We start from the raw sequence: 26,520 nt of genomic DNA on the forward strand, positions 1-26,520 counted from the left end.
TGGAGAGAGCAGCAGCCCCTAGCTTGGGTTGGGGAGGTTCCTGCTCAGGCTACTGTGCTGGGTGAGGAGGAGACTCACTTGCTCTTCATGTGCCCACTGTGGCTCATTAGGGGCATTTTTAGTGAACGAGCCCCAGCTGCTGCAGAAAGTATCCTGGAGTCTGAGGCTAAGGGCATAGGCCAAACAACAGCATGGAGATACAGAAGGGGTTGATCACACAGCTTCTCTCCAGTCCAGAGGAAAGAAAGAAGCAGGGGCAGACCTCTCTCTGCTCCTGGCCACAGCCAGATTCCTGTGGCAGTGAGGCAGGCTCCCAGCAGGCTGGTAAATGAAAGTGACCTGGAACCATGGTGCCCCAGAGAGGAAAGCAGAGCAGACCTGTGGTTCTCCTCACCCGTGAGGTTTGCCCAGTGTGGGGGTCAGGTATCAGCTCTCAGGGGGTGCAGCTGCTGTTGCCCAGCTTCTTTCCCTCCCCCAATGGCTAGATCCCTTTTGCTGCTTGGGGGGAGGGCTGGCCAGCTCTCCAGAGGGGAATGAGTGACTCCACCATTTCTGCCAGTCATGGGTCTCTCCTGACTAGTTGTCGGGAGCTGCTGTGCAGGCTATTGCTGGTGTCCTGGAGGAGAAAAGGGAACTGTGCCTGGAGCATATGGTACAGGGGTATTGTTACTGGGCTGAGTAAGTCTGTCTTTTCTACACATGTGGTGGCTGTTGTGGAAGGGGGGGAGTGCATGAGGATGCCAAGTCATCCCAGGCACCCCAGTCCGGCTTCGTAGATGGCTCCTTCCTATACCCAGCCTTTGACCCCCCTTTGTTTGGTCAAGTGGCAATGCACCCTTCTGGTTTAGTTGCTAGGACACCTGATTCTAGCCCTGTTGCAGTTCCTTCCTCTTCCCATGTCACTGCTGCCCCTGGAATTGACTTAGTTCCTTTTTCCATTGACAGCCCCTGGGAGGTGTTGTTTGTTTTCTCTTCTCCCTCTCCATCAGGGGCTGCCTTTCTCCCTCTGTTGCTGCTTCTTGCACCAGGGATTGAGATGGAATATGGAGAAGGTTTGTGCTTTGCTCTTCTGATGTGGATAGACCTGGAGCACTAGCTGGCAGAAGTGTAGCTCCCTGTGAATACGAAGGTCTGTCCATGTGGAGCTCAAGCCAGGGACGAGGTCTTAATATTTGTACAGGCTGGGCCTCCCTGCTCCAGCACCCTTGGGACCTGAGAGGTCCTAGATGAAGGAATTTGCCGGACCAGGGAAGGTCCCCGGCCACCAGCCCTCTCAGCCTGCTGCCCCTCCCTGCCGCTGGCTCCTTTGGCCCCACTGCCACTCGGGTGACACAGTTGCCCCAGTCCTGCTGCCAGAGCTGCTGCTCCAGTCCCACTGCCAGCACAGAGGCATGAAGCCCCGGCTGCCATGGCATCAACCCCGCTGCTGGGTGGCACGTGGCCCTGGGTGAGCTGCCCTGTTCCCAGCTGGGTTGCCATGGCAGTGCCAGCCCTGCTGCTGGTCTGGCACGCAGCTTCAGTTGAACTGTTGGCCTGCTGTAGCCCCAGATGGGCTTCCCATGGTGGGCTGCAGTGACCTAGCCTTGCTGCAAGCCAGGCTGCTATGGCCCTGCCCCTGCTGCCAGACTAGCATGCAGCACTAAACAAGCTGCTGCGGTACCAGCTCTGCTGCTGGGCCGGCACGCACAGGCTGCCACAGCCTCACTATCACAGCTCTGCTACCACCACTGGGCTGCTGAGGCTCTGACCTTGCTGCCACCAGCCTTGCTATGCATAGGGCTCTCAGCTGCTGGCCTTCCTGCCCTGGGGGTCTCTCATTCAGGAACATCTGGACAAGAGAATCCCGGTTTAGAGAGGTATGACCTGTAGTGTCAATGTGGAAAGGGAATACACATGCCAAACTATGCATGGATATAGCAAGTCACTTGAAAACAGTGGAGACTTGACCAGGCTTTTTTTATTTGTAGTTCTTTTGAAAGAGAGTCTCCACTTGCCTGCATGCGAGCCCTGAAAGATACAGGAAAATACCCTAACACACTGAAATGCACCCTGAGAAATTTCAACCCTGTCTATTATCACAAAATAAAAATCCATCTTTCCTCTATTTCCTCACCTGAAGTGCAACATCTATAAACTCCTCTCTGTATAATGAACAAACCTTTTTTTTTATTGATGAAGTAACCTGTAGAATACAATGTTGTATGTTAGAAAATTTCAAAATATTTTCCAGATCCTGTGAAACTTATTTCATCAAATGTTTTAATGGACAGACTGCATCAAAAATATGCACAAAAACCATGGATTGAAACTGTGAAATGTGTACGTCTTTGCATGGTAAGAAATATTAGCAGGTTTGTTGGTAGCTGGCTAAGCTGACAATGTTTGACCATAGGGCAAATAACAGAAATGTCTCCAACTAATCTGAAATTTTTCTGGAACTTTTTTTTTTTTTTTAAACCAAAGCTTTTCCATGGAGCTTTCCTATATCTATGAGAGTCTGGCTTCTGTTTATCCTACAACAATCGACATGGATTTGTTTAAACAATGGAAAGTAGATCCTTGCACTAACTCTTTCCGGCCAAATGCAAGCGTCATTTGATAATCTTAGCAATGTTCATAATACTACTTAGGGGCTTGAGGGCTTCACTCAGGTTTTATCCTTTAGTGGGACTTAGCCTCAATAAAGAATGAGTGAGCCCTAAGGTTGTGATTCAACAAAAGACTTAGACACATCTTTAACTCTGTGCAATGTGAATAGTCCTAGTTAAGCATCTGCATAAACTATTGCTGTCTTGAGGCCTGCAAAAGGAGCTCAGGATTTGGCCATTCAAGAGGGAATGAGCATTAGTAGGGAAGCTCCTATTCATTATCTTTTATAATGTAAGTGGGGTATGAATCAAGGCTTCTGTTCCAGCCGGCTGGAATGAGAAAGCAATCCTGGGTGTGTAAATGCAGTTTGCCCCTGCTTTGCTTAGATGTGTTAGATATTTGGTTGTTACAATAGTGTTTTGCTCATTGTAATCAACTTGGCTGGTGTTGGGTCACAAATTGTGTTCATACTAATTGCAATGTAATTATTTGGGGGAATTCAAAAGAAGAGAGTCTGTGCTTAACATGGCACAAAGGAGCGAAACATTCTCAGTTTAAAGAATGAGATTCTGGGCGTGTGCATGTAAATACAGAACACTCAGTTTGCTTAGGACTGCTAGATAATCAACTATTACAAATGGTGTTATGCTCATTGTCACCAATTTGGCTGTTGTGGGGTCACAAACTGTGTTAACACTAAATGCAGGATTTGTGAGAGATGATCACCAATGCTTGCAGCTATTGTGAGAATGCAGAAAAGTCAGACTGTGTTTAACTTAGCTCAAAGGAGACTGTCAGTATAAAGAACCTCAGATAGACAAGGGTTTCCCTGCCAAGCCCTGTGAAGTTAACTGGGGAGGACAGGACTCTGAATCAGCAGGCTGCAGGCTCTCCAGGCACGAACTGTAAGACTGGTTCGACCTGTTTCGCCCCACTGTTCTAATGATAGAACTAGAACAGACTGCATAAGGAATATCTTTTATTATTTTAAATTCACTGCTGGAATTTTTTGTGACTGGACTGTGTTTTGGGAAAAGAGCTAAAATCAGAGAACAGAAATCACCAGGTCTGGCCCAGAGCCAAATCTACCACAAGCCAGCAGAAGTTGCAATGAGCAGCCAGCAGAAAGGCGATGGAAAGGTGTAATGAGCAGCTAGCAGAGTGGCAGCAGTAAGATGAGACAAATGGCCAGCAAAGTGGCGGCAGGGGGCAGGTGGATGGCGAGTGGTCAATGGACTGAGTAAAATGCCTCTTTACCTCTTTCTCCCCGCCCCTCTCCACTCAGGATGGAAGGCAGATTCTGCAGATGCACCTCTGATCTCTGGATCTGCCCTGACCAAAGGCAGTGACTATGAGTGGGGTACAGAGAAGGGTTGGGCATGTGATGGGGACATTTAGATTGCTGGATTTAAGAACCTGAGAGGAAAAGGACGTTGCCCAACCCACTTGGAGTGGGACTGTTATGGTTTTGATTATGAAATCGGTTTGTGGTGTTTCCCCAAGTTTAATGCCATGTTACTTCCCTCCCCTTTTATTAAAGTTTTTTTTTTTCTACACTCAGACTCTGTGCTTGTGAGTGGGGAAGCATTGCCTCTCAGAGGCCCCCAGGGGTGTTATGTGAATTTCCCAGATTACTGGGTGGGGACTCGAGCCACTTCTGTGTTGGATGGATAGGAACCCCTAGATATTGAACCTGGTCCTGGTTGCTGCTGCTGCTGCTACCTGGCAGAAGGGTTACAATAATTTTAGCTTTTAAGGTACTAGTTGTTTTGGTTCTTCACGTTGGTGACTGAATTTGAGTATCTCTTTGTATAAACAGTGGTGGCTCCTTCAAATCGTGATTACTTTATAGAAAGAGCAAATCACATTTGTGTCCGTATCCTTCCTCTAGCTTCTTTATTAATATTTAACATATCCTCTTAACAAAAATGAGGACACAATCTTGCTGATAGTTAAACCTATGCCAGAGCAGGATGAAGAATTAAAATGGCAGACTCTGTACTTTCAAAACTGCTACTGTTTGGAAAAAGGAGAGATTTTTTGGAGGCCTTTACACAGTGCCTGTAAATAAGTAGCTTGGAGAGCCTAATTTCTAATTAATTTCTCCTTTACAAATATATCTTGGCCTCCAATCCTGTAAATATTTACACAAATCAGTCTTTACTTAGTGCTCATTCATTTTTTTTGCTCGGTCTGAAGCCAAGAATTCAGTCAAGACTTCTGGAATTTTGGTGAAAGTAACCCATGTTCCCAAACAAGGCCTGCATTTGGCCTAAAAGAGTTCATAGACAGCAGTCTGTGTGCTATTTTAAGTACTTGGATTGTATCCTCTTTGGGCCAGGAACCATCTTTGTTCTCTTTGTTTGTACAACACATAGTACAATGGGGTCCTGGCCTATGATTGGGGCTCATGGATGCTATGGGAATACAATAATTCAAAATTCTTATTCTACAGTATTCTGCTGGGTATTATTATTATTACTCATATGCATAAGCGTGTAAGTGTTTGCAGAATCGGTGCCTTCATGAACTGCTTTCAAGTGTGTGAAATTACAGAATTTGTGGTGTAGAATAGCTGCTTTTATTTTCTATTGAGTTTGAATCTTTCTAATTCGTACACAGAATCCAGTTTCCTTTTAGACTACTGATGTTTGAAATGATATTTTTGTCTCCCCTATTGTGCTAGGATAAACCACCTCGAAGTACCCCTCATCATCCTTTACAGTCTTGCTTGGAGAAGATACAGAGGACTTTAAATGGTAACAAGATGCGAGAAAAATCCTAATCCATTGTTAAACATTTTATTGAAGTTGCCTGTATTGGGGTGGGGAGCAAGTGGGTGGAGAGAAAAGGGGTGGGTGATTAGGCACTACCTCAAAATTAAGAGATTTACAATCAGGTTTAAGATTCCATTGTGCTATGAAGTGTATAATACAGAGAAAGACACAATCCCAAAGAGATTACAGATTTAATATTTAGGCTGAAGTTGGGTTAAAACTATTCTAAAAACCTGCCCTTGAGAATTAACTCCTTCAAATAAAATATTGAAGCATTGTTCACTCTTTTCATTAATAATAAATATTAATCTTATTATCAATACTATTAAGTTATTCTTTTTGAAGCACAATAATTGCCATTTTTTCCTAGTACAATGAAACGTGATTAAATTTCCTCTTTTCAGCTAAATCTTTGTCTACTGTGATGAACAGATTGGAATTTTTATCCAGACAAAGGGGGTAAGTTTGTTTATGCAGCGAATGCAAATGAAACAGAACTGCCTGAAACCCAGTGAGAATTATCATATTGGTTACTTGATATTTTATGAACTTTATTGGATTGGCATTCTAATGGACAAGCAGAGGACATGTAACTATCTCCTCTAGTTATTTGTGGCATCCTTAGAAGTGGTTGTTCTGGTGAGGTTGAGGAAGCCATGCAAAGACTAAGGTAAGTATTTGCTAAACACATTGATAATTCAAACCACAGAAGAGTAGATGACAAGTACATTCTCTGGTTGGCTAGTTAGATGCTAAACCAAGGAACAACTAAAATATAATAAACTGGCCTTTTTTCTTCATACAACAAAACTTCCAGGTATACGATACTTTTTCCTTTTTCTATAGGTTGAAATTTCACATAAGCCCCAGTGGGACAGCTTGCTATTTGACGTCTGACATGTTCTATATAGAAGTTGAGTTGGAGAAAGATGGAAAGGTGATAGATGTAAAATTGGCTTACCCAGGAGAATCTCCAGTGGTAAAGTTCATCTGTTTTCTTTCTTTAATCATGTTTCTGGTGTAACACAACAATCTTGTTTTTATGGCCTCCCCCCCCCCCCCCAGAAAGTAGCTCAAATTGGATCCTTATAACTGGCTAGAGAAATACCAACTGAAATATTTCTTTGCTACTGAACAAACTTCCATTTGACTGTTACACTAGCTGGCATAAATATACCTATATACAGGCAGTCCCCGAGTAATGCGGATCTGACTTATGTTGGATCCGCAGTTACGAACGGGGTGTTTCTTGCCCCGGAGGATGGGAGCGGCGGGACGCCCAGATGCGCCACGGTCCTGCCGCCCATGTCCTCCAGGGCGAGAAAAGCTGCTCCACGTCTCCCTGGTCTGCTGGTGGTCTCCCCCCCAGCAGACCAGGGAGATGCTGAGAAAAGCCGCGGAGCACGCGGGCAGCGGGACAGCTCAGACGCTCCGCGGCTGTCCTGCTCCGTGGCTTTGCTCCCCGTCTCCCTGGTCTGCTGGTCTCCAGCAGACCAGGGAGACGCGGAGCAAAGCCGTGGAGGACCCGGGCGGCGGGACCGCGGTGCGTCTCGGTCCGCCGCCCACGTCTCCCTGGTTTGCTGGGGGCAGCTAGTGCACCCCTCCCCCCTCAGCAGACCAGGCTTTTCTCCAGACCCCTGTGGTAGAGCAGCTGGGGCGCTGCCGGTTGGTCCCGCAGCGCCGCTCTGGGCGCTACTGGACCAACCCGGCAGCTCCCCAGCTGCTCTGCCCCAGGCGTCCTGATTCAGCCGCTGCTGGTCAGTTTCAGTAGCGGCTGAATCAGGACACCTGGGGCAGAGCAGCTGGGGTGCTGCTGGGTTGGTCCAGTAGCGCCGAGGAGCGGCGCTACTGGAGCAACCCAGCAACTCCCCAGCTGCTCTGCCCCAGACGTCCCCAAGTCAGCCTCTACTGAAACTGACCAGAGCTGACTACAGGAAGCCCGAGGCAGAGTTGCTCTGCCCCGGGCTTCCTGGAATTAGCTGCTGGTCAGTTTCAGCAGCGGCTGAATCTGGACGCCAGTTCCGACTTACATACAGATTCAACTTAAGAACAAACCTACAGTCCCTATCTTGTACGTAACCCCAGGACTGCCTGTACTTTAATATATTGATGTTAATTTAGTTCCTAGAACACAGGCATCCACATAGCAATTGGCACTTCTTGAATCTTTTGTAGCCTTCTAAATGACAGTGATTCAATAGGTAGGATGAGCAATTCTCCTAGTTAAACATTTATACTGTTTTTTACATTTTCTATAAAGTGTTGGAGGGATCTTTGAGTTGGTAGAATTTTAGTAAACATCAAGCATAAGGAAAGACCAAGGTGATTTATTTTTTCTGCTTTTTACTTCTTCTTTAAATGTTGCTACATCCAGAACTTCCACCTCTCCGTAAAGCCCTAAAAAGTTGAACACTTATGTTCAACATACTAAATATATTCCTCCGGTGCTACGAATTTCAGTAAAGTGTAGCTTAATATGTATTTCCATTGGAGGTGTCTTAATTATTATATGAGAGAATTTCTCAATCATCTTCCCTACATGTGCATAGATTCACCAGGTAGGCTTTTTTTTTCTTCTGGGAGTCCCTTGATAAAATATTGACAGTACCTCACTGTGTAATGAAAGTGTTGGTGCTGTTGTTTGATACTAGGTGAAACAACCTAGTGGGCAAAATGTGGAGAAGCTTATGCTGCCACCACCAGTGTTTCTTTTGTTCTGTGGCTAAAGGGAAGTGTGGAGGACTTCAGGGCTGTCAGCCCAAATATCTGAAAAGAATACAAAATTATCTGGAACAAACACGCCTTGTGAAGGAAATCTGTCATTTATGCTGGCTGGGTTATTGTATTAAGATTAAAAATGCATAGTTAGAGAACAATAGTTGCCAGTTGTTTTTTTTTATTGGCAAAGACGCAATGGATTTTAGAGTGATCAGATAAGTTGCTTGTATCTTGGGTAATTGTCAGTCACACAGTCAGACAGTGTGAAAAATTGGGCTGTCGGTGGGGGAAATTAGACACCTATGTGAGAGAGCACTCTAAATATTGGGACGGTACCTATAAAATCAGGACATCTGGTCACTCTTGTCACACAGCCACTGTATTCTCATATTAAGATTCTGGCATAACCATAAGTATATAATCTGGTTTTGAATTCTTGGAGAAAATCTTGATGAGTAAAGTAATGAATAATAATGTTACTATCACCAGTAAAATATTTAAAGAGGTATTTCATAAAGGGTGCCAGGAAAATCTGATCTTTCCATTTTATTTTTACTTTAGGTTTGTGATGATCTAATGCAGCTTCTAAGGTATAGACTTGATTAAGAATTTGTTGGCTAATTTGAAGGGAATTGTTTACTAATTCTAAAGCTATTCCCAAAATGATTGATGGAACATTTAAATTAGTATTACATTTTAAAGGGAGTAGAACAAGAATTTTCTCTTCTACATGTCCTAATATCAGGAAGCTACATATTGCTGAAAGCTTGATTTTTTTTAAAAAAAAAATTTTTTTTTTAATTTTTAAGTGTGAAACCAGAAAGTGAATGTCTGAATTTTCTCTTCTTATCAATGTCTGTTTAAAAAATTATTTTTTCTTAAAAATAGCATTAATGCTTTTTATTAGAAGTTTTTTTTTTTTGTCTAAACTATTCCTGTTCCAAAAGTGACCTTCATATTTTTTTTAAGCCAGCTGAAAAGCTACTTAGATTTTAAAGTATACTAAAAACCAAATTTGGTCAACCAAATGAGTATATTTCAGTGACTGTGGTATCTCTTACACGTTTCTTACTGGAATACAAAAGACAAAGATGGGTAAGAAATGGAAGATAGAGGATACTTCTTGACCTTCTCTCTGAGGGCCTACATTGCACTTTGGTCATCTTAAATGTTGTTAGTTCAAAGTTTGAAACAGTTATTTCTAATTTGATCAGTATAGTTAGCTGAATTCAAACCTTTCTTTCTCCCCTTCGGTACTGATACCTTTTATAATGTGTTTCAAATTGTTTAGCTTCCAATTATCTTAAAAGGTGATGTTTAGTAAAAAGGGGTATCATAAGTATCACCCCTAACCCAGCTACCCCCTGAAACCTCTTTACAGTATGCCATTCAATCTGTCTCCACCTCATCTATTCATTACTTTATTATCTAATGGTAGACCCAATTGTAAATGTAATAATACTTTTCTGTTTTATAACACCTTACATTTGTGGACCTCAAACCACTAGTGAAACATGATTAGCAAATATGCCTATGAAATATGGAAGAGTTGCTATCCCTATCTTTGAGCAAGGAAAACAGAGGCAGAGATAAATAAGTGATTTGCTTGAGTTTCTAGTTGGAGACAGATTTTGGTCAGCTCCCTGGCCCTAACACTGACTTGTGTATCCTTGGAAAAGTTGCTTATCCTCTGTTTCATTTTAACCCTCTATAGAATTTTTAAAAAATTGTCTAACTGGGTGTTGTGAGTAGAGAACCTGGAGATGTTTTGATGAAAGAATTATCCATGGGTTCATTGTATTAAGGAGTGTTAGTGCACGACTGACTGTGTTGAAATGTCAAGAAGTGCTGTTTCTAGCTGATAAGTTACATCTCCAGCTGTCAGATACATATACCATGCATGTTCATTGCTTTCAGTGATGCATCCTTTAGTAATGTCAGATTTAATTACATTGCTTTGTGCATGAGTCAAGACTTCACATTTCCTGACAGATTTCTTTAAAAAAATCTTTACAACTTTGTTGTGAAGTGCCAAATATTATAACCAGGTTTACGTCATTGTCTCTACGCACTATGAATATTTCCACCTCACTATGTAAAGCTGTATGCTGTGTTTGTTTCATCATCCTTGGTATTTTGGCGGTAATAATTGTTCTTTATTGTTAGGATGAAGAATTATGATGCTTTTGGAAAGATTCTAGAAGGCCTGTTAAATCTGTATCAAATTCCAGGAAATAGGTTGTATCTATTAAATATAATTAGCCTTTATTTGCCAATTATTTAATTTTAATAATAATTGGTATTCTCTTTTCTAGTGACCTGAAATCTAAGGTATATCTTGCCTTGCAATCTTTGGAAAAAGATCTCTATTCAATGTCCCTTCTGAACAGGTAATATTCAATACATGGTACAATTTTGGGGTTTTATATATATTTGCAGCATGAAATTATTAAATTGGTATAATCATAGAATAATAGGACTGGAAGGGACCTCAAGAGGTCATCGAGTCCAGCCCCCCGCCCTCAAGGCAGGACCAAGCTCCATCTACACCATCCCTGACAGATGTCTATCCAACCTGTTCTTAAATATCTCCAGAGAGGGAGATTCCACCACCTCCCTTGGCAATTTATTCCAATATTTGACCACCCTGACAGTTAGGAATTTTTTCCTGATGTCCAATCTAAACCTCCCCTGCTGCACTTTCAGCCCATTACTCCTTGTCCTGTCCTCAGAAACCAAGAGGAACAAATTTTCTCCTTCCTCCTTGTGACACCCTTTTAGATATTTGAAAACCGCTATCATGTCCCCCCTTAATCTTCTTTTTTCCAAACTAAACAAGCCCAGTTCATGAAGCCTGGCTTCATAGGTCATGTTCTCTAAACCTGTAATCATTCTTGTCGCTCTTCTCTGTACCCTTTCCAATTTCTCCACATCTTTCTTGAAATGTGGCGCCCAGAACTGGACACAGTACTCCAGCTGAGGCCTAACTAGTGCAGAGTAGAGCGGCAGAATGACTTCACGAGTTTTGCTTACAACACATCTGTTGATACAACCTAGAATCATATTTGCTTTTTTTGCAACAGCATCACCCTGTTGACTCATATTCAACTTGTGGTCCACTATGACCCCTAGATCCCTTTCCGCCATGAACTGCTGACCGCTATATACATGGATACTGGATGTTATCCCAATGGAGAACTAGAAATCTTTGCCATGATGTGCACTGCTCTTGGTGCAGACTTTCTAGGGGTCCCAGCTTTCTCCTAACTAGTCCCCTTCAATTCACCTATAATTAAACCAGTCTATACCCTTATTTGAGTCTATCAACCCTTAGTGTCCCAGGCTTTTGGGCTTCTTTTGTCTCATCTGTTTCTTAGAGGCAGACTGGCATGAGCACCATGAGCAAGCTGCTCTTCTGCTATCCCAGGCCTTTCTGCCTCCTTTATCATCTCTGTTCTTCCTCTTTGGGCTTGCTTTCTTTATTAGTCACAGCTGTGGTAACATGTGTCCACGACTGGGAATTCTGACAACTGTACTAGTGATGCAAGTTTTCAATCTCCAAATAAGACCTAAGATCATGAGAAATGCAGAGAGCACCACCAGGAGCCACTACTGTCAGTTTTCTACCACATTTCACCATCGTAGCAGTCCAGCTAACTGATCTAACCAGGTGTAACACCAACAGACCTTAGTCATCGGTGGGAAGAACCAAACTATCTAAATCTCCTTGCAGATGCCTGTCCTCATTTATTGGTAGAGTAGTGTCCAGGAAGTGGATCTCTTGTGTGGATTGTTCTTGGTTGATAGTGGGGTGGAAACTGTTTAAATCTTTGTGGCACAAATCTTTAAATCTTGCTGGTTTTACTAGATTAAGTTTTAGACTTTTAGATGCGTGTTTTCACTTGCTGGTAACCATTTCTAGCTTTCTCTTCTACTTGACTTCACTTAACACCCTGTCTTCTGTTAATAAACATCTTTCATTTTTTTAAAATCGAACCCAATCCTGTACGCTGTATTTAAACTAATCTGTTTGGCAAGTCTAGGAAAAGTGGTAGACTGAAAGCTATTGACTCTTCACAAGAGTAACAGTTATTAATATGTAAAACTGTCTAGGAAAGTGCTTGATGGTGCAGAAAAGATAAGTGTGGGTAAACTCAGGACTGGGAGATTATTTTGGAGTCATTGTGACCCTGCAAATAGTAACCAAAGCTGTTGGAAGCCACAGTGTGACTGGTATTCTGCTGATAGATACTGGGGCCAGGGTGGTTGGGACAGAGCTTCAGCTATACTCGGACACTAAGGACAGGTCCATATTAGACCCGGAAGGTTGGCTTAAGGTAAATAATGTAGCTGGAGTCGATGTACCTTAAGTGAGCTTGGTGCCATCTCTATGTCAGGAGGTCAATGAGAGAAACACTTCTGTCAACTCTCCTTACTCCTTATGAGGAGTAGAAGTACTTGTATTGATGATGGTGTCCTCAGCATTCGATTTAGCGAGTCCTTGCTAGTCCCGCTAAATCAAATGCCGGAAGATTCATCTCCAGAGTGGCAAGTGGACATGTGGCCTTAGCGTATGAGTTGTGGTATGCTGGCAGGCTGTCTGTGAGCTACAAGAGGAAAGCATTGTGAGGCACCCAAGACTGTGGAGAGACAACTCCTCACTGGTCTGGATTGCATCCCAGAATGTGACAGTCTCTCTTTTCTGGAATACCTGGAAGTTGAAGAGACTTTTCTGGAGACTTAGACTACGTCTAGACTGGCATGATTTTCTGCAAATGCTTTTAACAGAAAAGTTTTTCCGTTAAAAGCATTTGCGGAAAAGAGTGTCTAGATTGGCGCAAGAGGGCTTTTTCCCGAATGGGAGCAGCATAGTATTTGTGCAAGAACACCGACAATCTTACATTAGATCGTCAGTGTTTTTGTGCAAATTCAAGCGGCCAGTGTAGGCAGCTGGCAAGTTTTTCTGCAAAAGTGGCTGCTTTTGCGGAAAAACTTGCCAGTCTAGAAGCAGCCTTAGTGTTTCCTTACTAAGAATAGTCTTTCTTTTTGAGTGAACATACTGTGTCTTCACTAGTCACAAATCTGTCAGCAAATATCTGGAGCAGTTAATGATGAACAGATGAGTAAGTTATTTGCACAGCTGAGCAGATCTTTTTCAGTCTGTTACCATTTTGCAGCTCTTCATTTAATTCTTGAATTTCACATGAGCTGAAGTGTGTGTCTCATTTGAGTTCCAGTTAATCCAAATCCCTTCTTTCCACTTTCCCTTGCAATAGTCTGTCATTCCAGTACATTCATCACCCTCCCTTTTAGGGTAGACCAAACCAGAATGTGTCAAATTTTAAATAGGCACAAAGCCTGGACAAGGGAGCAGAGATGACCCCAGCTGGAAATCCAGCATTAAGAGTAAGACTATGCATGATGCCACTGAAACATAGGGCAGTGGTGAGTTTCTGAAAACGATCACAGAACTGTAAAAACAAATTTGAAGCCAAGACAATCAAAAGAGAAGAGAGACTGTTTAAAGATTTAAATAGCACAGTCACTCTAGAACTGATCCAGTCTGTATTTTGTGAACATTTAGAACACCAGATGTAGACAGAGTTACTGAAGTTCTGCATGGAAAAATAGGACGCCTTGTGCTAAGAACTGGAGGTAATTTATTTTTTGTTTAGATTTTTAAAAATAAACCAACTCTAACTTGAATACCTAGTATGTCCCCCACACAGCAAAGATTATTCAGTCATAAGCTGCATTACTAGCTAAATGTATTATTTGTACTGAAGTAATGCCTAACAGGGGCTCTGTATTCTCAGGCACTGTACAATGAAAAGATGCTCTAGGTCCACAGGGATCTTTCGGAAAATAAAGCCTTTTCCGAAAGGTCCCTTATTCCTCTTAAAATCAGGAATAAGGGACCTTTCGGAAAAGGCTTTATTTTACGAAAGATCCCTGTCTAGACTGGCGCTTTTTTCCGGCAAAGCCCCGAGCTGGAAAAAAGCGGCAGCCATGTTCATGCAAATGCTGCGGGGAAAATGTAAATCCCCGCTGCATTTGCAATTCCGACTTGTCTCATCTGCATCCCTTTTCTGGAAAAGGGGTGCAGTGTAGACACAGCCAAAGTCTTTAGCACATTGTTCTAGATTAGTGTTTCTCATCCTTTCTTTATCAAGTACCTCCTTTTAAAAAAAAAAAAAAAAAAAAAAAAAAAGGACCTCCCCCCCGTACCTACAGTTTTCAGACACAATTTTTTTCTACTATTGCAACACATTTGTTTAAAGAACTTAATCATGTCCGGGCGGGCGATGAATTTTTTGGGTATAAAAAGTACAAAAATAATAAAGCGGTATAAAACTTTAAACAAAAATTCAGTTTTCTCCAAATGTCAGTTGTGTTGATGTACCCCCCCCAGACTTCTCTCGAGTTCCCCTAAGGGTACTCATACCACTGGTTGAGAAACACTGTTCTAGATCTTCATAGATTGTAGTCGATCGTGGCTTTGGGCTTTAAATCTCAGTGAGAGACCCTTCAGAATTCAGACATTTTCACAAAATGTGTCTTCAGTGCACACTGTTGCTGGGCTGAGCTATTGCTCAGCTCCATATGAAAGTCTTTTGTCTATGTATTATTGCTTTCTTCCCTCCTCAGAGCTGAGTCACTTTAAGAAATTGTCTATTTATGTATTTCAGTTGGATGTTCTCTTCAAATTCTAACATTTAAGTACCAGTATTAAGAAAGAGTAAAATATTGCTATGTTAAATCCTTTCAAGTCTGAATGAGCTTGTGTAACAATTGAAGTATGATATACCTTTCAAAAGATTCGATTAACTAAATTGATGCTATACATCTTCTCCTTGAGACTTTAGCAGTAAAATATAATCCAACACAATGATGTTGTGAAAATTACTTTTTTGAAGATTTTGAAGATTTTGTTTTTGTATGTACAACCAGTCCTTTTGGGGATTTATTTTGAATTGCCAAGTCATAACTGATGATGTCTTATAGTAAGCAATTGTCACTCTCTTTAATTCCATTTCAGGAACCCCTATGAACATTGAATATTATCTGTCTCCCTATCAAGTTCTGGAAGAAGAGCTGAACCCTGGTAAAAATGGAAAAACATTACAAATCAAAAAATAAGCTCGCAATATTTTAAAGCGGTCTTTAATTTTTACAATTGTAGTCTGAAAAGAATCTAGTGATGTTAAGAAGGTAATTTGTATAGTCAAAAGTGGCGAGGAGTCCTGTGGCACCTTATAGACTAACCGAAGTGTTGGAGCATAAGCTTTCATGGACAAAGATCTACTTCGTCAGATGCATGTAGTGGAAATTGTATAGTCAAGTAACTCTCAAAAGTACAAATTCTCTTTCAAGCAGACGATCGCTAAAGGAAATGAGAAACAATTTAGGGCATAGATTCTACTTCTCTGTAAGAGTGTTGCTACATCCAAGTTTGTGTGCAAGAAGGTTCCTTGTATGTGGAACAAAGTAGACTATTTCTGTATCCTTTGATTCTTCCTGGCACTGAGGTGGGAACAAATTAACTTGTAAATAGCTTGGTTAGCAGACTTCAGAAAGGTACACGTAGTTTGTGGTAAACAGAGCACTGGGATGCACTTATTTCATGTAGGGACATGATCTTTCAGAAAACTGGAAACTGTCACTTCTAGGTAGCTGGTATTAATACCCAGCATGGTAGCAACCAAAAGTCATTCAGTGACCCATGTGAAATTCAATTTCTGGTCCTTTGGTCTGGCTTCTTAACGCAGAGATGTTCATGTCACAGAAGAATGCCAGCTATGATGATCAAACTGATATAGTTGGCAATCTGGGTTAAGGCAATCTGCAGCAGATGATGGCAATATTGCTTTGTAATGATCAAAGTTGTACCTGGACTATAAGGGTATGTCTACAGTGCAACACTATTTCAAAATAACTAGCGCTATTCCAAAATAACTTAGTCAGTGTCTACACAGCAGTCATTTATTTTGAAATAGTGTCAAAATACTGTCAAACTAGAGGACGACTTACTCTGATTCCTGTAACCCTCATTGTACGTGGAATAAGGGAAGTCAGTGGAAGAGTGCTCTATTTCAGGATAAGTGCTGTGTAGACGCTCCGAATTTCGAAATAAGATATGCAATTGACGTAGCTCAATTTGCGTATTTTATTTTGAGTCCCGCCATGCAGTATAGATGCACCCTAAATGACTGGAAGATACCGGGCCCTCCAGTATGGCACCATTTTACCAGCACTACGTTCATCTACATTTTCATAAGGGGAAAACCGCAGTGACACAAATCTGTTTTCTCTGTTCCCTTAGGCTCCCAAGTATGTGGAACAAAAGTATATGTAACTGTTGGAAGTTCAAACACGTCACACAAACTTCCTATTTCTCCATTAATTGTGGATTCTGAGGCAGGAGATGGGTGAGATTCAAAGACACTATTGACATTTCTGAACCTCTAAATGGACTTTCAAATCATTGACATTCAAACCTGCTGACATCATCTATATTGACCTTACGATCATATAATGGAGATGCAAGCCCACTGACAAGGGCAACTCTATTGTACTGATGGCATTATCCCTCTTTGGAGTACTCTGTATAATCTCTGGCTGCGTTTTCCCAAAGGAGTTTAAAATTGTCCAAATTCATGTTAACAGTATGAATTCCACGGGATTATAGATTCCTCCCCATCCCAAGACCAGAACGTGGTGATCACCAATGTGGTGATTTCATCTGACCTCCTGTAAAACACAGACTTACGTCAAGCTCCTAACTTTAGATTGAATTAGTATATATCAATTAAGTGTATTGTATTTAAATTGTATAATATTTTAAACAGTTTGCATGACCTTTCTTAGAACAGCACCGTTTAATTTGGCTGTTTTAACAGGTAATATAAGGGGTAAGAGTGAGGGACAGCTCCCCTTATCCCTGAAAATGAACCACAGTACACTGACTTAAAGCAAGAATCCTGGTACAGTGCTCTGTATATTTTTGTGAGTCACCTTCCTTCTGTGCTAGTCTTTGTAGACCTTGCCTTATGATGTGTAATCTGTACTTGCATTTTCCAGAAGGGGATTTTTCTTGAGATGGGAAGAATATCCTATATTATTCATTCTACACCATATGTGTGTCTTAATTTTGCCTAGGATACTAAGAATCCCTGTCACACTAGCATTGTGTTTGACAAGCTTGCCTTTCTACACTTTTTTCCTTCAGCAACCCTGCTTTTTTATCACTGACTGATGAACTCAGCATGGATTTGTCAGCTTGCTTTTTCTTGACATTTCATCAGCCTTTTCCTATGTCCTCATCCAGTATTCAGGAGATACAGAAGTTAACAGGCATGTTTATCTGTAAGATTAAATATTTGTGAGTGCTCTAGCTAGCTGGTTTCCTTTTCACCTTCCTTATGCTAATTTTGCAGGAAATGTGTGCAGATTTTCTGCCTTCTCTGTGAAAGAAAATCTTCTAATCAGTATTCCTATCAGCTCAGGTGTGACTAGCAAATTTTTAATGTGTTATCATGTAAATATGACCTGACATTGGGGAAAATAAATATACAGAGGATCAAGTAAAGCAATGACAATATAAGGTGGAAGGATAGTCTTGTGGGTGACAGAGACATGAGAAATCAGAATTTAATATAAAGCTATGACTGACTTCATGTGTAATCCTAGTTGTTTCTGTGCCTCAATTCCCAATCTGTAAAATGGGGGTTAGTACTTCCCTATCTTCTTTATGATGACTCGGTTTGTAAAAATGGAACTGCCACTTTGTCTCATGAATAACTAAAAATTAAGCCAGAAATATTAATCTTAAAAATTTCCTGGCTTTAGGAGTTCCAATGGAGGGACTGAAACTAGCTTCTCTTCGTTCATTGATTGTTCAGTTTATCCTTAATGAGGAGTACAAGGAAGATCTGTCCATGAATAATTCTTGTTTCTTTGTGGTACGTATGTTGTCGCTTTGCATATGTGCAAGTCATTTTGCTTTTATTCTTAACCACATAAATGCAGGCAAAGTTAGATTTTTTTTTTTGTCTGTCAGTAAACAATTAATGATTATACATACATTTAACTGATTTCTTTTTGCAACTTTTTTTGTTTTGTTTTGTGGTACATAGTGGTTTCAAAATGTTTGTGTTATGACAGCTTCTAGACCAAGGCTGGTTTCCATACTTACAAATTACTTGACAATAATCTTAAACATAAATTTTAAAGATTGCAGAGTTTTAATACTGGTGTAAGATGTTGTCTGAACAGTTCTGGTCGGTGAATACCTTTTGCCATTGCTCTGTAGACACAGGCAAATTTCCCACATCCTCTGTTCTGCCTTAATTTTGAAATGAAGACTGGGGCAGTTGGGGGTGGTCACTTCTGTTATAGGTAACAGGTATGACTTAGTCACTATGGCCCATGTCAAGCAGACTGACATAGGGATGTAAGCGACTAGTCGACTATCCAATAAACAGAAGCTTACTGGATAGTCAACTAGTCCCTCAACTAGTTGCTTCTGCCCCTATCAGAGGCAGCAAGGGGGCAAGCAGGAGCCAGTGCAGGAGGTAGGAGCGAGGGAACTGGCTTAAGTCAGATTTCCCCCCTGCACCGTCTCTGTGGGAGGCAGGGAGGTAGCGGGAATCGGACACGAGCCGGGAATCAGCTCATACCCAACTCATGCCAAGTCCCAGATGCTTTTTAAATGTATGAACAGCCTGCTGGCTCTTACTACATTTTAAAGGCTAAAGTGCAGTAGTAGGAACCCAACGCGAGCTGGGATAGCTGATTCCCAGCTCATGCAGAGTCCTTCCCCCTGCTGCGCAACTAGCCTTTTAAATACTAACCCTGCTGAGGCTCCCCCACTAATCAACTAGTTGATGGAAATTCCATTGACTAGTCAATTAGTTAACTTAACTAAATTTAACATCCTTACTGTGAAGAGCTTCAAAAAGATCTCACCAAACTGATTGGGCAGCACAATGGCAAATGAAATTTAGTGTTGATAAATGCAAAGTAATGAACATTGGAGAAAATAATCCCAACTATACATACAATATGATGGACTAATTTAGCTATAACGACTCAAGAGAGATCTTGGAGTCATTGTGGATAGTTTTCTGAAAACATCCACTCAGTGTGCAGCAGCAGTCTTCCCCCCCCCCCCCCAAAAAAAAAGGGCAAACAATATTAGGAATCATTAAAAAAGGGATAAGGAATAAGTCAGAGAATATTTTATTGCCTCTATATAAAACCATGGTATGTCCACATCTTGAATACTGTGTACAAATACGGTCACCTCATCTCAAAAAAAGATACTGAGCATTGGAAAAAGTGCAGAAAAGGGCAACACAAAGGATTAGAGATTTAGAAGGGGTCTCCTATGACGAGAGACTAAAAAGACTGGGACTTTTCAGCTTAGAAAGGAGGAGACTAAGGGGGATATGATAGGTCTATAAAATCATAACTGAGGTGGGAAAAGTGAATAAGGAAAAATTATTTACTTGTTCTTATAAGAACGAGGGGTCACCAAATGAAATTAATAGGTATCCGGTTTAAAACAAACAAAAGGAAGTATTTCTTCACTCAGGGTATGTCTACACTGTGGAATTTTTTCTGGGATACTGGAGATATTTTGGAAAAACTCCACCATGTCCAAGGAATGTGTTTGCTCTTCCGCTTCTTTTTGCAGAAGAGCAAACATGCTCTTTCAGGGAGCCCTATATTCCTCGGTCTAGGAGGGATAAGGGCTCTGCCAAAAGAAAAGGCTGTTCTGCAATTTGGCCCCATTTAGACTGGGCCAAATGGCAAAAAAGCCTCTTCCGGAAAAGCAATTAAAAAAAGCTATGCACATTGCAGAATGCAATGTGTATAGCTTATCCCAAAAAAAACCTATAGGTTCAGGGCAACCTGTGGAACTCCTTGCCTGAGGATGTGGTGAATACTAGGACTTTAACGTGGTTCAAAAAATAACTAGGTAAATTTATGGAGGATAGGTCCATCAATGGCTATTGGCCAGGATGGGTAGTAATGGTGTCCCTAGCCTCTGTTTGTAAGAGGCTGGAAATGAATGACAGGAGAGGGATAATGTGATGATTTCCTGTTCTATTCATTCTCTCTGGGGCATCTGGCATTGGCCACTATTGGAAAACAGGATACTGGGCTAGATGGACCTTTGTTCTGACCCAGTATGGTCATTCTTATGTTGTTCTTGGTCTTTGCAGTAAAGTTATTTCTACCATGAAGGTGTTGTTTGTAGGGCAACAACCATGAGGACAACTGAACTGACTCCAGTGTGAATTAATAATCCAAATAGGTCCCCCAAGAGCTTGTGCTACACTCCCACATCTTTACTACCACTTTTATCCATGCTAGTGTGGGTTTTCCTACCCTTGCTACAATCACTCCTTGGTTTGCTGCATACTTTAAAACTACAAGATTAAAACACATCCTGACATCTAAATAAACTTCCAAATGCAATGTAAAATCATTTTGGCAATTATTCCAGAGTCCCTGTATTAATTTAAAAGGTCATATCCCCATTTTCCTCCCTCAAATGAGTAACTAGGTTGGTTTGAATCCACACCCGTTGTATGTGTTCACAAATCTCTTCTATTTAGCTGTAGGAACAAACAGTGGCAGAAACAAGTTAGTTGGTAGGCAGACTTACCCTAGGTGGTAGATGCAGTACATGCTCTGCCAATGGGTTACATGACTATTTGTCAGATAATATGGAACATTGGTTGTCAGGATTCCTGAGTCTGGGAAAATTGGTAAAGAAGAGACTACACAGGTAAGCATGTTCCCTCTGAAAGGAAGTATGGGATTAGGGTCTGCCAGTTGAGAGCGCACTCTGTTCATGGTTCAGCCTGAAATGTTCTCTGTCTGTTATCATACCTGTATAATGACTGAATGATGCTTGCTTCTCCTAAATTAAAGATAAAGGGCTGTGACAGCCATACAAATATTAACAACCCTCACCAAACAATTGAGACTAGAACTCATGTCTCTTGGCATGAAGCTCAGTGCAGATTAACCTGTTAAAAGGTATTTTGCAGAAGGATGTTGGTGTCAGCTGACTGCTTTCTGAGTGATATTTTCAGTGAGTCATGGATGAGGATGACAGACTTAACAATTGTTTCCCACAAGATTTTTTGGTACCAGATCCATTATAACATTTGGGTATCATGACTAGCCATCTTGCCTTTCATTCCTCAAAAAAATAAATATTTCTTGGTCAGTCTCTTCCAGGTTGCCCGAAGCACTGTTATTTCATAAGTAAGGGCACAGAGAAATCAGATATAACAGGAGCCCTCATCAGTAAAATTCCATTTACCCATCCAAAGTGTGTGCCTCCTATAATTGAGATTCTTCGTCATCAAGTGGCCTATAACACTCTTATTGGCACCTGTGTCTCTAAGAACACTGCAAATGAAGGTAAATTGTATGCTATGAAATGCAGTGTGTTTTTCTGTAATAGTCTATTGATCCATTTTGTATTTGTAAATAAGGATGTCACCAACACAGCAGTTGCATTCTCCAAATGCATTGCTAGTTACAAATTGTTTTAAATGTTTGAATTCGTATCAGCATCCTCAACTTTTTTGTATAGATCTCTCTGTATGTTGAGAGAACTCTCTGTATGTCTCACCCAATGTTTAGTTTCCAGAGGCACAAATTACTGAGTTGCAATAATTAAATTCTGAGAAGTCAGTGTTCTGAATATCTAGTGTATAATTCATTTCCATGGGGCTAAGTTTAAATAACTTATTACATAAGTTACTGCCTTGCAGGTTGTTCAGAACTGCTTTATTTTGAAGTTACTCCACAGATGGACACTAGCTTTTGTATCTCATTCCAGCATCCTATCGGGGAGAGTTTAGCCTGTGGTAAGTGTGGAAGATTCAACCCTACTATTTCTTTGTACATGTTTACGAATATCTTCATTCTAGCAGGACATGACTTTCAATTGTAAATGTGCACAGTGTACTGTGAATCTCAAAAATATTCCTAAGCATTACTCTTCTCTGTGTGTATGCAGATAGATAAAATGTAATGCTTTAAGGTTGTTGACTTCAAAACAAGTTAGGAAATGTAAAAATTTAAGGCTCTGGTTCTGCTATGCATTGGACATTGGATAGGCAGACTCCCATGCCGCTGTGAAACCCTCCTGAAATCAATGGGATGGAAGCTTGTAGTTCCTACTCAATAGTAGCTTAGCAATATGAGCTACATTTTCTTTATTATGGTAAAGGTTAACCATAAATATAATGGTTATATTTACCATGGTACCATTAATATTCAATGATGCAGATCTTAATTGTCATACATGGACCAAAGAGAATTGTTCAGTGGTTATAAATACTAGTGCTAGAGCCTTACAAATATAATTGTGAAGTATCCGTATCTTTTCTCATTCAGTGGTAGCTGATGTCTTGAGCTCCAGAAAAATCAAATGCAGTCTTTATACAAATCCTCAAGATGTACCTCTAAATTGCAGCAATGACTTTATCACAAGAGTCATGGAGCGGTAAGTGTTCTACTTTCATATTCAGAAATAGTAAAACTACCATTCCGATTATTATAAAAGGTTGTCTTTAGTAAATACCAAGTATATTTTTAGTTCTTAGAGAGGTCACTTTTCTTTGCACAATACTGATATGTTCACTTACACACACAGTTCTTGTGTCTGTAACTAAGACTTTTTTACAGTAGAAAGTAGGCATTTATTTTTATCCTCTTGACGGGGTTCTGGTGATCAGCTGTAGATACATCTGTTTAGTCACACAACACAGGTACAACAGAAGTAGCAGTAGTGCAACCTTTCCTATGCTTAGCATCATGTGCCTCCTGTTTTCTAGAGGAAACCACTCTGGGAAGTGAGCAGATCACTTTCCATATCTATTAAATTCTTCCCTTCTCTACTGCGATGAGGGGCCCAAATTGTGTGAGGGTGCTGGGGAATGGACATGCATACCCAGTGGACTGAGACCACTAATTCGTTTCACATAGGCCAGAAAACAGCTAAGGGCAGTAAGTTGGATGTAGGCTGAATTTGAATCCATAATTTAAGCACCAAGATATGGAAAACTTGCAGCTGCAGCCAGAGCACTGTACATTTGGGCTCCTGTTATTGTTAACTGGTTCAGCTGAATTAGCGAGACAGACAGTAGATCCCACTCTACCCTCTTATTTTTTTTTGTAAAGTGGCCTTACGGTGGATAAGACTGAGACTCTGTATTCTTTTAAAACTTCATATAATGCATAAGAATTGCTCTCAACTAGTTTTTTTAATTGTAAGACGAATGTTGTCAACTTAAGGTTTTACTTTTAATGAGCTCATAAGTCCCAAACTTTGGAACTATAGAAGGGGATATCCTAAGATTTGTCTGCTCACCATTACTTTCATGCAGCCTTCAGTGTATCTAACACGATGAGAAACAATATTAGAGTTACACGCTCTTTCTGATCTCAATACAACTTCAGCTTCTGGTGAGGGGGAGGATTGTGGGGGAAAAATCCATATTTTGCAACAGGAAAATATGGCTTCACTTCAGACTAGTCATCTTTTATATAGTGGCTGAGACGGTGTGGTTAATGTTGGCGATGTTAAAATGCATTTAATCAAACGTGTAATTGCTGAAAACTTCAGTGGTTACATGTGGGGGGCAGTTGAGGCAGCAACTTAGAGCACAGAGGAGGCAGCCTCAGGGAGAGGGAGAGGTAAGGCAGCTCCTCGGGAACTGATGTACACTGGGAGCAGGCTTAAAGCTTGTTTAAACTCAGCTCCCAGTGCCTATCCAGAACCTGTGTGTACGTTAACCCAGTAGTTCTCAACGTTGGTTTTTTTTTTTCTTTCCCTCCTATACTGCGAACCAACAAACCCATTCACAAACTTTTGGTGGACTAGTAACATTTTATTTACATATTTGAATACTCGTTATGTAAATAATAAATATGCAAATAAAACTTAAACAGTCCACCAAAAGCCCTAGGGCCCAGAGCTGCCATGAACAGCCAGCTTCAGCTCTGCCAGACCCACCCCATCCCTTAAGGCTTAGAGCCCCCCACTAGTGCCAGCTTCCTGTTTCCACAGCCCCACTGCACCCAACCTCCCAAGAACCCCTGCAGTGCCAGACCCCAATGCCCAATATTAGCCCCATCCCTAGAGCCTCCCCAGTGCCAGCCCTGCCTCTCCACCCAGGATACTCCATTGCTGCCCAGTCCCACTGCACCCAGCCTCCCAAGAACCCCTGCAGTGCCAGACCCCAATGCCCAATGTTAGCCCCATCCCTAGAGCCTCCCTAGTGCCAGCCCTGCCTATCCACCCAGGATACTCCAGTGCCGCCCAGTATCAGCCCCTTGCCTCTTGGAGCCTTCCCACCCCTTAAGACAACTCACAATTCAGCAGCCTGAGGGCTGGGAGAGAGGAAGAAGGCTGCCTGGAGTGACCTATGCAGGGACGTGGAGGAAAGTTGCAGGTCCCAGCGTGTGGGAGTGGTTTCACAGGGATTAATGGCTTGGCATTTGTGCAGCTGCAGCTTCCAGCAGTAGTGCTGCGTGGGAGAATTGTGCCATTAGTCCTGGGCTGCTCCTACCAGCCCGTGCAGACTCTGGGGTCGGGTCGGACCCAGCAGCACCTGGGACTTCTCTGCTGGTTGGGGCTCCTTCACACTCAGCATGTGCGGTTCCAGCAGTGCAGCTCTGGCTTCCTCTTTGGTGCTGGTGGTGTCCTGTGGCAGCTCCCTCTGCACATGGGCTGCATGCCCATGTGACCCCCTTCACCTCACTTCCCCAAGTGCTGCACCTGACTATGGCGTGTTGCATAACAACTCCATGTGACCTCTCCCTTAGCTGCCCCGTGGGAAGAGCCTTGCTGGGATCTGCATGGCCCTTCCACCAACAGGGAACTGCCTCCAGGAGACCCTGATTGGTGTTGGTTAGCTGAGAGGTGGGGTAGGATCTGCCTCTCTCCACTTCCCCTCTCACTGTGGCTGGGCAGCGTTCCCCAGTTGCCAGTGGTTCTGGTATGCAGACTGGCATTTGGGAGCAGCTTGGTTAACCGATAAGCTCAGGCTCATGAGTTAACAGTGTACATGGTTACACTTTCACATCCCTAGTTAATGGTGTACTGAACAATGTTCTCAATATCTGCTTTCTCTCAGCTGTATGTCTGTCCCCCTCGTCATGAGAACTATTTTCAAGAACAGTGTTACACTGGAAGCTGATGCTAAGAAACAAAATAGGAACATTCTCTCAGAGCAAAATCATGAAGTGACCAGCAAGCAAACTGCATCCTCTAATAGTATCAGAGACAATCCTTCTGGAACCAGCATGCAAAATTCTGAACTAGCTAGTGAGCAAACTTCAAGTGCCTACCAGTATAGAGAGAAGCTTTTCTGCAGCTAGTAGGCAAACTTCATGTGATAGCATGGAGGCAAGCAGCTCCATAGCCAGTACTGAGTGTGATCTATCACAAGTCACAGTATAACTAAAGCAAATACCTACCCGTTTGATCATGCTACCACATGGAACCACAGTCAACAGATACTACAAGGAACAGTAGAGGAGAATTTGACATGATCAATCTGTCTTGCAGGATTTCCTCTTGAAATTAAATATTTTGAACCCTGCATATTGCTAAATGCAAAAAAGGTTAACACTTGAGTTGGAGTACAAATTTGAAAAGTCAATCACTGAAGTAAGAATCTTAATTTAACCCACAGAGCAAATATAGGCATGTAATTGTTTAGGTTGCTGTTTGTTAAATATTTGTAGGTATATGTATTATGCAAGATGTCCACATTATATTGCTGTAGCACTTACATTTTTGATTTCTTACTTTGAAGTTGTTTGTTAAACCATAATGTTGTGCTAACTTTTTAAAAATGTAATTGAAAAAAATCTAAGATAACTATTGTTTGAAACTGTCTGCCATTTTGTGCACTACTGCAACTGAGTTTTGACTTGTTTGCTCCACTCCATATGTTAAATTCACTCAAGTAGAACTGTGTAGTAAGTGAAAAGCTTTTCCTCTCCTGCATAGATTTAACATCCTCTTTTGGCAAAATAAAAATAAAATAAATAAAAATAAAATAAATATCTTGCAAACAAATAGCTGTGTAACTTTCTAATTCCGCACAATGACTTGTCTTCACAAAGGATAAGCCTAATATTAGGTTTGGAACTTATAAAATTAAGGTAGGAGTCCGAAAGTGTTATAGCAGAATTGGTTTTAATTCTTTCAAATGTATTTGGCCTCTGACTAAACATGCTTTCAATCAGCTGAAAACTGTTTTAAGTTGCCACTACATAAGGAAGAGAGTGTGTGGCAGGGTCAGTCTCCCTCCTGAGATCCTGACCACTGTTCTGTCCACTGTCCCACCCTTTGAGGGCTGCAGTAGGGCCCTCACCTGCAGAGTTTTTGTCC

General features: G+C 41.6%; 1 protein-coding gene across 1 annotated transcript; it reads left to right on the forward strand.

Annotated features, from left to right (window-relative positions):
- Positions 1 to 151: 151 nt before the first annotated feature.
- On the forward strand, positions 152 to 25,499 carry LOC106732085 (mediator of RNA polymerase II transcription subunit 1-like). The gene is made up of 17 exons (XM_025185113.2): positions 152 to 324; positions 2,231 to 2,334; positions 5,276 to 5,348; positions 5,771 to 5,825; positions 6,213 to 6,345; positions 8,646 to 8,674; positions 10,251 to 10,322; positions 10,400 to 10,474; positions 13,669 to 13,739; positions 15,124 to 15,189; positions 16,408 to 16,513; positions 17,314 to 17,438; positions 17,934 to 18,046; positions 21,332 to 21,527; positions 21,884 to 21,979; positions 22,512 to 22,620; positions 25,256 to 25,499. Exons 1-17 carry the CDS (start codon positions 192 to 194, stop codon positions 25,497 to 25,499), a joined length of 1,800 nt encoding a protein of 599 aa, XP_025040898.2. The 5' UTR covers positions 152 to 191.
- The last annotated feature ends 1,021 nt before the right edge of the window (positions 25,500 to 26,520 follow it).

The sequence above is a fragment of the Pelodiscus sinensis genome, chromosome 2 (genome assembly GCF_049634645.1).
Source record: "Pelodiscus sinensis isolate JC-2024 chromosome 2, ASM4963464v1, whole genome shotgun sequence".
NCBI classification, from domain to species: Eukaryota; Metazoa; Chordata; order Testudines; family Trionychidae; genus Pelodiscus; species Pelodiscus sinensis.